We start from the raw sequence: 12,395 nt of genomic DNA on the forward strand, positions 1-12,395 counted from the left end.
ACCTACAAGTAGTCAAAACAACCAATCAAAGTATCACCAAATTCACAAGGTTTAAAATTCATTCATAATTCAATTAATTTTTGCTTAAACCTCATGATTTTGTATCAATTAAAGGGTGGTTGGTTGATTTAATAAAATATGCAATTCCACTCCAAATTACTTACTTACAATGCAAGAAAGTGCATAAAACCTAATAAAAACAAAGAAAAAGACTAGTGAAACTAGGCTAAGATGACTTGTCATCAACAAGCTCCTAACTCAGCCTGCAAAGTTAAGGCTGGCCGGAGACTATATATATATATATAATCCATAACCCAGAATACATAAAAGCAACCCTAGTTCTCCATAAACTTCTATGAGGTGCAAAAGTAAAACATATATACACAGGGAGAATCTATACATATATATAACAAAACAGAACAAAAGTATAATCCCAAAAAGCCCACTTCACTGCAGAGGACTCCAGACGCCTAGCAAGGTGTCTCTTGACCTGCATCTAAAAACCACAACATTGTAGGGAATGAGAAGTGGGATTTCTCAGCATGGTAAAGGTGCCACGCACATAAAATATAAGGTCCTGGAAATGCTAGAGGCAATCCTAGAACGCCGAAACTCAAATTATAAGACTTAAAGAACTAAAACAGAAACCATAAAGTAGGGTGGTTTTCTAAGGGTTCTAACTAAACCAAACCTTAAAACTTGACTAAACCCCCTAACTTCCCGCCTTTCCTCCGATCCTCCAATACCAGTGGTACCACACACACACAAGCAAGTAATGGCAAACACAGCTAGTATACAAGTACTACAATTAGCGAATATAACAATTAATATAGTAAGTTCACTTAGGCATTCCCAATTAATGCACAAACAAGCAAGTAAACAATATGCACATGATGCATGCTTGTCCTATGGCTGATGAGTCTCATCTGTCGGTTATCAAGCCAACCCGACAAGTCCGGTTGTTAAACCCTGGACTGTCTCCTGATGCGCATCCCTAAGAGTCTATGCATAGCTTTTTCTCATATATATATATATATTGCTCAATGGGGGTTAACCTTCCCGAGAATTTATACCTGCCCGGTCACCCTTACATCGTAAGGTCAACAGAGTATCGAGTCTCAACCTAGAATACGTGGTGGTAAGCCACTGTACTTTATCTAGAGAAACTCGTATCTCAGATAATCATTTCACATTCATTCATTAACATTTCATAAACATTCATATGGCCATATCATATATATACTAATTTTAATTCTGAATATAGGTTCTATAAGTTTCATTGTGTATTGATTTAATTTTTTATTTTTATATATTCATATTCAGGCAGCGAGAGTTTTAAAATTAAAGATATTAGTTCCACCAAAATAGTACAGTCATTTGGTGACTGATACATTACGAGAAATAGGTTTTTATCACGAATTTCAAATAGAAAAAGTAAAATGTAAATCAGAATTAATGGCAACATTAATAGACATATGGCGGCCGAAGACACATACATTTCTTCTTTCATTCAGTGAATGCACTGTCACACTGAAAAGATTGGCACATATCTATGGTCTCTGATAAACCACTATTTTATGGTTTATCTTGTGTTTAATTGAGTGGTTTCATCAAGTCTTCACCCACTTATTCATATGATTTGCATGATTTTATAATCCCTTCCTAGTTTTGTTCTATGATTGAAAATTTGCTTCCTAGAGATCTTTAATTAGTATATTTTAATTCTCCTTTATACCATTCGATGTCGTGATCTGTGTGTTAAGTGTTTCAGGCTTCACAGGGCAGGAATGGCTTAGAAAATAGAGAGGAAGCTTGCAAAAATGGAAGGAACACAAGAAACTAAGGAGACTATCAGCGAGCACCAACACGCACGCATGGCTCACACGAGCGCGCTGAATGGAGAAATTTGCAGTGACGCGTGCGCGTGCCTGACGCGTACGCGTGACAAGGAAATTCTCCAAATGACGCGCACGCGTGACCTGCGCGATCTGCAGAAATAACAGAAAATGCTGGGGGCGATTTCGGGCCTCGTTTTGACCCAGTTTTCGGCCTAGAAATGCAGAATAAAGCCAGAGAACATGCAGAGACTCAAGAGACACACTCACATATTCTCATTAGGATAGTTTTTAGGTTTTTTAGATCTGAATCTAGAGAGAAACTACTCTTCCTCTAGGTTTTGTTTACATTCATAGTTTCATAGTTTATTGCTTTTGCTTTTGGATATTGAAGAGTCATCACCTCCATTGAAGATACTATTCTAGTTTGTTTTCTTACTTGCTCTTTTAATTATTCCATATTCTTAATTCTTGTTTAGAGTGGTAATTGAATTATTTTCATGGATTGTTAATGCAAAGGATTACTTTTACTTTTAATTAATTTAAATCTCTATTTTATTTAAATTATCATGTCTCTTTTCTATTCCAAACTCCTAATAACGAAGATGGTATCCATGTCAATAGAGTAGATTCCCTACTTGACATGGGGGTTGATTAAGAGGAGACACTTGAGTTGGAATGCTCAAGTGGTTAGTTAAATTGGAAGTTGTTGGCTAATTCTGTATTTACTAACGCTAGACCTTCCCAAGGGAGAGGACTAGGATTTGCGAATAAGAGTTAGCTCAATCACTTGACTTTCCTTTATTTAGTAAGGGTTAACTAAGTGAAAATAACAACCTCTTTACACTACATTTGAGAAAATTCCAACAAGGATAGAACTTCCAATTAATCATTCCCCCAGTCAAGGCTTTTTATTTTGAATAATATAAATTTCTTTTTTAATTTTCGTTGCACTAAATTACAATTATCTATTTTCTTTCATTCAACTCTCAAAATTCTCAGAAAACTCCTGATTAATAAATTAGCACCCTTTCTAGCAACTCGTTGGGAGACGACCTGGGAGTCATACTCCCAGTATTTTTATTCTAAACTTTTTGTGACAACCTTTCTAAATTGATGAGGCATATTTTTGCTGGTTAAGAGCTATACTTGCAACGCTGTTCTATTATATTATAATCAGTTAATTGGTCTAACTTCTGCCACGCATCAGTCTCCCAATTGACGGTCGTACTGTAAGTGGAAGAACGGATAGTAGTTTTGCCTACTTAGTCGATAAATGTGGGACCAACTTTGGGATATCACCAAACGAAAATGATCATGTATCTAGTGGGATCAAGCTGTCATGGATTAGACAAATCTGTTATGTGAAACCGTTGGACACTTAGAGTTTATGCAACGCTATGTCTGATGTCACATATTCTGCTTGATTGGGACCACTTTTTTTTTTTACAAGTCGATGTCCATGAAGAGCTGCAAGTACTTGCTCCTGTTGAAAATTTTTTTGAAAATCAGGTCTTACAAATTTCCTTCAAGAATGGCAAAATCAAGTGGAATAATATTCTGGTTCCCATCTTGAGATATAGCAACCAAAAGAGATCTTTTGTATCGTCTGAAAAAATCGTGGTCTAGATCTAGTTTTTGTGAAGAAAAGAAGATTAGGTTGAAGAAGAAGACTAAGAGAAAATGGATTTCTCATATGAAAGAATACAAATCCTAAAAATTAAACAGAACCTCACCGTACCTATTGTTGCTATCTACTATTTATAACTAACAGAAAATAAACCTTAATAAAACCTAACTCAATATGGTAAATAAATTAACTATGGTTAGGAGGTAATTTGTATTGCTAGCTGTGACCTCAAACCAAAACAAACTTTTCTATCATTCTAACTAAAGTTACAAAAATCAATATTATCCAAAAAATTATTCAACCATAATCAGTTACAACTTTCTTTTGTGAGCCATTGGATGCTAGTTTAATATTATCTCCAACATCCTCCCTCAAATTGAAACTGATTGTATTAACTGCAAGTTCAGCAACATTATTATCATTCTCGAATTAAGGCTTGTTGAGGCCTCTAACCTCTTATCATCCACATAATATCCTCCCTCAAGTGGGGCGTGTATGTCAAGCATGTCCAACTTGAAAAGTAAAGATTCAAAGATGCCTGGTGATAATGCTTTAGTTAGCAAATAAGCCGTTTGTTGAGCCGATTTAATAGGTAGCATATTCAACACCCCTGTTTGAGACTTTTCTCGAACTATATGACAATTTACTTCAATGTGTTTGGTTCTTTCATGAAAAACCGAATTAGCTGCAATGTTTATCGTAGATTGATTGTCACAATAGAGATTGATCGGCTGAAGATGAGATACATGGCAGTCATTAAGAAGATAAAGAAGCCATTGATTTTCCTGAGTTGCTTGTGCGATGGCATGATATTCAGCTTCTGAGGAAGAACATGCCACACTTGTTTGCTTCTTGCTCTTCCAAGACAATAATGAAGTACCTTAGAAAAAACAGTACCTAGTTATTGATCGACGAGTATCGGAACAAGTTACCCAATCCAAATCAACATAACCAGTCAATTTGAGATCATTATTTGAACAGAAAAAAACCCTTAGAAGGATATTTCTTGATGTATCGAAGAACATGTAGTGCTGCCTTGTAATGATCACCAGTGGCACAATCCAAAAATTGGCTGAGCTTTCCAACTGCAAAAGCAATGTCCGGACGAGTATTGGCGAGATATAGGAGTCGTCCTAGCAGTCATGTATATTGTATTGGATCCGGTAATCTTATTCCACTCTCCTTAGAAATTTTTCCATTATACAACATAGGAAATGAAGCAGGTTTAGCTTCCAACATACTATATTCCTCAAGCAAATTAAGAGTTTAATTACGTTGATACAAAGTAATCCCTTCGAAATTACGAGCAACTTCCATTCCAAGAAAAAATTTCAACCGGCCTAAGTCCTTAATACTAAATTCAGCATCAAGAACCCTTTTAATAGCTTCATTTTCAAATAGATTATCTCCAGACAAAACAAAATCATTAACATAGACAATAATAATAGCCAAGCCAAGGTTAGTATGCTTGGTGAACAAAGAGTGATCATGAGGAGACATAATAAAACCATGTTGTTGAAGAAAACCATTTAATGTTAAATTCCATTAACGGCTTACCTGTTTCAAGCTATATAAAGAATGATTTAACTTAAAAAAGCACCATTTGAAACATCGAGACCTTGGGAGAGTTTAATATAAACCTCTTCTTGCAACTCATCATGCAAGAATGTTATATTAACGTCTGATTGGTGAAGTTTTTAGCCATGGATAGTAGCAAGAGTAAGAATAAGTCGTAAAGTGGTAATTTTCACAACCAGACTGAATTTATGGAAGTAATCATAGTCAGCTCATTGACAAAATCCTTGAGCCACAAGACGTGCTTTACGGCATTCAACATAACCATCGGGATAAAACTTCACCTTAAAAACTCACTTGCATCTAATGAGGTACTTTTCAAGAGGCAAAAAAGTGATAGACCAAGCCTTATTCTTCTCAAGAGCGAGTAATTCCACACTAATTATATTTTTCCAACATTCGTGTCACACAGCTTGTTCATAAGTCTTCGGTTCAACTGTTGTGGTTATTGCCAGGGAAAAAGCTCTATGGACAGGGAACTGCTTCCCATATTCTACCATGTGAGATAGACCCTACCGTTTGGAACATGATTGGTTACTAGAGCTTCCTATTTTAAGTAACATGCAATGATAATCTTGACGATAAGAAGGTAGTTTATGTGTACGAGTTGATATTCTAAGATCCTGATGATGCATGAGTGATCAAAAATATAATGGTATGTTATTATTTGAATAAAAATTAAATGATGCACTATTTTGTGGTCTATTAGAAGCTACATGTAAATTAGTGAGTGAGGTAGTGTCCTTAGGCTCATGAAAAGAGTCAATATTTTCATGAGATGGATGAAATGCATCTAAAGAATCATAAGTAAAAGGATCAAACCTATTAAAATTAGAATCAACAATAGGTAGAGAAAAAATATTTATGAGATTTTTGGTCATGTCAACATAAAAGAATTTATGAAGAAAATAATGTTCATAAAACTCCACATTTTGAGACAAAAATAGTTCTCTAATGTAGAAAATCAAACAGAATATATCCTTTTGTGCCAACTGAGTAGCCATGAAAAATACTCTTTCTTGCTTGTTTATCAAATTTTCTTCTTCCATGGTTAAAGTTGAAGCAAATGCCAAGTATCCAAGCATCTCAAGGTTACTAATGTCCGTATCCTTGCCAAATAAGGTAGCATAAGGGATTTTCTTTTTTAAAATTAGAGTGGGAAGTCAATTTATTGAATGAACCGCTAAATCAATAGCAAAATTCCAAAAGATTTTTGGCAAGGATAATTGAAACATTAATGCCCTTGAAATGTTAAGAATATGTTGGTGTTTCTACTCAACAACAACATTTTGTTGAGGTGTCTTGACACATGATGTTTGATGTACTATATCCTGTGAATTATAAAAATTATCAAGTTTAAACTCAGGACCATTGTCAGTTTGGATAATCTTTACTTGAGAATTAAAATAATTTTTCACATATGGAACAAAGTTCTAAACCAAATTGCTAGCTTTTGACTTTAATTTCATGAAATAAATCCATACAAAACTGCTTTTATCATCTACTATGGTTAAAAAATATATTTATAACCTTGTAGAGAAATAAGTGGCATTGACCCCTCAGATATCGATATGTATTAAATCAAAATTATTTAAACTTGTTGTTTCACTAAGGGTATATGGTAACCATTTTTGCTTGGTATAATGGCAAGAGTCACATGGTTTAGAGCAATTAAATATAAGAAAACTGCACACAAGAATATATTTGTTTGATTATGTCAAATTTGCTTTGTGGTACATGACCCAATCTGAAATGCCATAAATTCTCAATAGAAAATCATGAAGTTTGTGTAACCAAATTTTCTGTCCTAAGATTAGAAGAAAATAAAATCTTGTCACTATAATTTTGCATATTTAGAATCCTATTACTCCAATTGTATGCTATATTCTCTATGTTATCCATGTGTGCCAACTCTAATGTAGGAAAATTCATCATGTATAATCCATGCTTTACTTTAGCTGTGTCAATCATCTTCAAAGAGGTCCGATTCTGTATCTCACAAAGTTTGTCAGTAAAAAAACATTCGCAATGCATGCCTTTTGTAAGTTTGGAAATAGAGAAAAGATTGAAGTTGAAACTTGGTATGTACATCACATTTGTGAGATAGAATATCGAAAATAGCACAATTCCACTTATAGTTGTAGTTGTGTGTGTTCCATCTGGTAATTTCACCAGAATCTGCTTAATATGTCTAAAATTTGTAAAGAAATGCAATGAGTGTAATACATGATCAGTAGCTCCTGTATCAAGCATCCAAGAATTTGAAAAAAAAGTATTCACTGACAATAATCATGAAATATGAGAGCCCATGCAAAGTGTACAAGTCTCTGAAGGTATACCTCCACTTCCTGCATTTGAATGACTGGCATCTGTCACACTTGCTTCTTGATAACACTGTGCACACTCTTGCTAAAGAAAGGTAAGCAGTGCATCTCTCAAACTCTGATTGAATTGGGATTGACCATTGGCTTCTTTGTCCTACTTGATGTTGTTAACACTGCTCTTTTCAACTCAAGCAACAATATTATTAGCCGTAGCTCCATTGCTAGTCTCTCGTGGCCATTTCTGTCTCTGTAGGTGAGGTGAAAATCCATGTTTGTGGTAACAAGTATCCAAAAGATGCCCTGCCTTGTGACAATTAGAATAGGTCTTAGGTGCTGAATTTCTTCCTCTTCTTCCACCTCTACCTCCATGGATTCCTCGTCCTCTTCCTCTAGGAACACTGCTTGAATTGTTGTTGAAATTATGAACTAAATTGGCCAAAATTGTAAAGTTCTGAGTCTCCAAATCTGATCTATTAAGCTGTCTCTCTTGTTGAGTTAGTAGAGAAAAAAATTTATTGATGTCTAGAATTGGCTTCATCGGCATTATTTAGGATCTTACACTTCCATATTGCTCATTCAATCCTCTTAGAAATCTCACTGCATAAGTTTCATCTCGATAATCTCTCATAGTGCCCAAGCTACAATTACATTTTTCACAGCATTCCTTGCATTGGGAAACCAGGTTGAAGCTGTCAATGTCTTCCCAAAGAGCCTTCAACTTGGTGAAATAATTTGTTATGCTTAGATCTCTCTGTTTCATGGCATACATCTCTTCTTCTAATTTAGCAACCTTATACCTGTCTCCATGATAATACATGTGCTTTAAATCAAGCCATAAATCTGCAACAATTTCATTCCAAGCAACACTCTATGCAATCTTATTACTCAATGATAGATTTAACCAAAAAATAACATAAGTATTACATTTATTCCATGCTACATATGCAGGATCATTCTTGTCTGGTTTCACAATGGTTCCATCAACAAAGGCTATCTAATTCTTTGATTTCAGCGCCAATTTCATAGCTGTTGACCAGGAATTATAGTTCTTAGCATTCAACACAATTGAGATAATAGAAACTTCGGAATTCTCACCTGGATAGAGGAAGTAAACACCTGCTGGATCCATAAGCAAATCAGTAAGCGGTTTCGCGCTCTATTACTGCAAACTCGAGAGTTGACTTAGAATTTGAGCTAGATTCTGAAACTCACCATCTGAGAGCTCCTAGTTCTCATTTGACCCGTGATTCCCCTCAGATGTTAGGTCAGATGGAGTGTCTACTATTGATGTTAATTCAATGCTCTGTTTGTATCAAATAACTTCACCTCTTTCATGAGAGCGTATCCTCCATGCTCACCGCACCATGAAAAAATTGTGGTCTAGATCTGATTTTAGTGAAGAAAAGAAGAGTAAGGTTGAAGAAGACTAAGAGAAAAGGGATTTCGCATATGAATGAATACAAATCCTAAAAATTGAAACAGAACCTCACTGTACCTATTGTTGCTATATACTATTTATAACTGATAGAAAATAAATATTACTAAAACCTAACTCAATATGGTAAATAAATTAACTATGGTTAGGAGGTAATTAGTATTACTAGGTGTGACCTCTAACTAAAACAAACGTTTCTACTATTCTAACTAAAGTTACAAAAATCAATACTATCAAAAAATTATTCAACCATAATCAGTTACAACTTGATTTTGTGAGACATTGAATGCTAGTTTAATATCATCCCCAACATCGTCTATACAAATGTGTGCTGTCTACTTGCATGAGTGGTTTATAGTGTTAGAATGCTCTAATACATAGATGGAAGCTCCAAAATATTCAGCGCATTATCTTAACACCTTCATCCACCTCAAATCTATGATAAGCTGGCATAATATCAATCTGAACCATAAAACTTGGGTTCTGAGAAAACAGTGCCATACACCAAGCCAGCAAGCACAGATAGGAGGCTTCCCAACCAACAAAGGTTTTTGCTATTAATTTTTGCTTTGCCAACCACGCTTTATGATAGCTTATCATATAGTTGAATTTTGAATGAACATCTGCAATCACGACTCAAGTCTTGATAGATGAGTCGGCTTCAACTAGAGGCCTTATAGCATCCATAATTGTGTCAGAATCTAGTTTCGAATGGTCTTGAGAAATTGTATCCATAGTACAAGTATGACTTCTATTGTATCGTCTAATTTTTCAACAATATTTTCTCTAAATAAAACTAGACCGAACCAGCCAATCACAACCTCTACCATATTCTAGGCATTTTGCATAAAACATCAAAGGCTCAGACTCAAAGATCCTGTAGTCGACTCCTTAGAAATTGTGTATTCCTAATTGCCATGACTATAGCCTCCTTGGAACAAAACTCCATTCCAAAAGAAAACTCATCATCTTGCACAAAAGGAACACATGTATACAACAAATAACAATTTCTAAGTTCTATAAAGGTATATCTAGTTGTATTTAAAGCAAGGTTCTGAAAAACTTATTCGAACTGATCAGTCGGACTGTGAATCGGTGACATTAACGGCTCGAACAATAATCGCCATGAAATTGTTAAACTGGCAAAAAACTGGTCGGTCCGACTGAACCAAAACTGATCGATTTTCTAAAAACTACTCCAACGATGCCATTTTTATAGCTAAACCCTAAATTTTAATTTTCCATTTTCCCCTCAGCTCTCTCTCTTTCCTCTCCACTGATTGCATAATGCAGAGAAGTACTCATACACGCAACAGCAGAGGAAGCCTGCATTTCATCGCCATTCTTCAATGTCCAGCCATCGCCACTGTTGCGTCTGCGCTAACACCGTGTGCACTGCTCCAGCATCGTTTCAATGCTTCAGCTCGCCATGCCTTCCCATATGTTTTGAGTTTCTGCTGCATTTGTTCTGAGCATCTGTCGTATCTATTTTGAGCTTCCGCCACCTCTGTATTGCCATGCTTCTTCTCTGTTCTCCCTCTCCAGTCGCTTGTTCGAGCTTCAGGCCTCCAAGCTGCTGTTATTGCCACGCTTCTTCCTCTATTTTTGCTGAGATTTCGCCGTGGTGTCACCGTGCTTCTACAGCTGTTCTACCCTTTTATGAGCTCTCTCTCCATTGCATGTTTGAGGCTTCAAGCTCTAGCATTATTTGTGCAAGTTTCAGAACGTGTGAAAGTGATTTATTTTCCTTATTTTTGTTCTTTATTATTGTTTCTTGATTGTAAATTTTAATTTTTTAAAATGTTATGGTGCTTATATGAGTTTATGTTAATGTTATTGTTGTTTTGGTAATTTGTTAAATTATTGTTAAGGTGCTGTTTTTTAACTTTGTGATCTAAATTTGTGTTCTTGATCTTGTTAATTTGATAAATTATTGTTGTTGTAGTGTTATTTTTCATCTTGTGATTTGTAATTTTTTTTAGGTATAGATGATAGTATCAATAAAAGATTATAATTCGGTGGTTGATATAGTATTTTTATTTTTAATGATATTTTAAAGTTTATATTATACAATAATTATAGTTTAATGTGTTTATTTATATTTTATTTTAAAACAGTTATTTCGGTTGAACCACAGTTGAATCGGTTAAATTAATAAATTAGTAAACGAGTAGTTAGAGTAGTTCGATAACCAGTTCGATTTTCAGAAGCTTAATTTAAAGTATCCCTTGTAAATATATTTAAATTTTTAATGATTTGTAAAATATTTGGTCAAAGTAGTAACAATAGCAAGTAAAACAATGTAAGTTAATTTTTTCATTATCTTTAGTCCAAAATAATCTTATTAAAAAATATTCTCAAAATCAATAAATTTTATTATTTTGAAATAATCAACATTTTTTAAAATACACTTGAACTCGTAGCTTAACTAAATCCATAAAAGATGTACTTTTATATATTTTAAATAATTCAATATCTAAAATTAAAATATATAATCAAAAATTGAAAACTGAGAGTAAAATTCTCATAACAAAAAAATTATACAGTGACATACTTGAGTTTGCCAACCGATAAATCTATAATTTATGATTATTTTTGTATTGAAAAGAGTGAAATTATCAACTTAACTTGCACTTATTCTTTAAAAATGTATACTTTTATGATTTTTTTTAATTATGCTTAATTGATTGAAACATATTTTTTGGGCCTTTAAAATTATCAAATTAATTTCATTTTATTCCATTCGATATCTTAATATATTTGTTTTAGTTGTTTAAGGTTTAGGAGGCAAGAATGACTTGAAAAGATGGAAGAAAAGCATGCAAAAGTTGAGATTTCATAAAAAAATGAAGAATTGGCAGTTATAGAGATGCGTACGCATGCACGTGACTCAGTTAAAATAGCATATGACTCGTGATTTGGAAGCCTTTTTGACCCATTTCAGACTACTTTAAAGCCATACTTGAAGCAAGCCAAGAGGGGATTCACACATACATTCGCATACACTCATTTTTTCTATTTTTAGGATTTTAGAACCTTGAATTCTAGAGAGAAGCTCCAACTTCTCTCTAGAATTTAAGGATTTCTTATGAATTTCTCTCTTATTTTTAGGTTTTAGCTTGTTTAATTGTAGTTCTTAGTTTATAATTTCTTGTTTTGCTACTCTAGTTTCTTAGAATTTCTTGTTACTTTCTCTAGTTTGGTATTTTAGTTTATGAACCTAGTTGAATTCTCAATTTTCTTTAATAAATTTGATGTTTTTTGCTTTATTATTACTTATGATTTTATTGTTATTTTTTTTACATTGGGTAGTTATAGTTTTTTTTTTATTATTCTTGTAATTTATGAAGTTTTGTTTATATGCCTTTCAAGTGTTTGATAAAATATCTTACTTAATTATAGAGTAGATTTTGCTTTCTTGGCTTAAGGTTGAGAAATTGGGTGACCTTGAGTCATTGGTATCCAAATTGATCGATAATTCAGAGATATTAATTAATCTTGTTTCTACTAACCCTAATTTTTTACTAATTTAATTAGTGAGTTAGTCATGGCTTATAGATTAGGGTTTATTAAGCTTAATTGACTTTTCTCAGTTT

The 12,395-nt window shown here is 33.9% G+C and overlaps 1 protein-coding gene across 1 annotated transcript; it reads right to left on the bottom strand.

Annotated features, from left to right (window-relative positions):
* Positions 1 to 3,762: 3,762 nt before the first annotated feature.
* LOC148549438 (uncharacterized) lies at positions 3,763 to 8,493 on the bottom strand. The gene is made up of 7 exons (XM_088495744.1): positions 8,460 to 8,493; positions 7,924 to 8,204; positions 5,023 to 5,032; positions 4,740 to 4,871; positions 4,455 to 4,598; positions 3,919 to 4,150; positions 3,763 to 3,847 (listed from the first exon to the last, which is right to left on the bottom strand). Exons 1-7 carry the CDS (start codon positions 8,491 to 8,493, stop codon positions 3,763 to 3,765), a joined length of 918 nt encoding a protein of 305 aa, XP_088351870.1.
* Positions 8,494 to 12,395: the final 3,902 nt, after the last annotated feature.

This window comes from Arachis ipaensis, chromosome B8 (assembly GCF_059453495.1).
Source record: "Arachis ipaensis isolate K30076 ecotype BB chromosome B8, ASM5945349v1, whole genome shotgun sequence".
Lineage (NCBI taxonomy): Eukaryota > Viridiplantae > Streptophyta > Magnoliopsida > Fabales > Fabaceae > Arachis > Arachis ipaensis.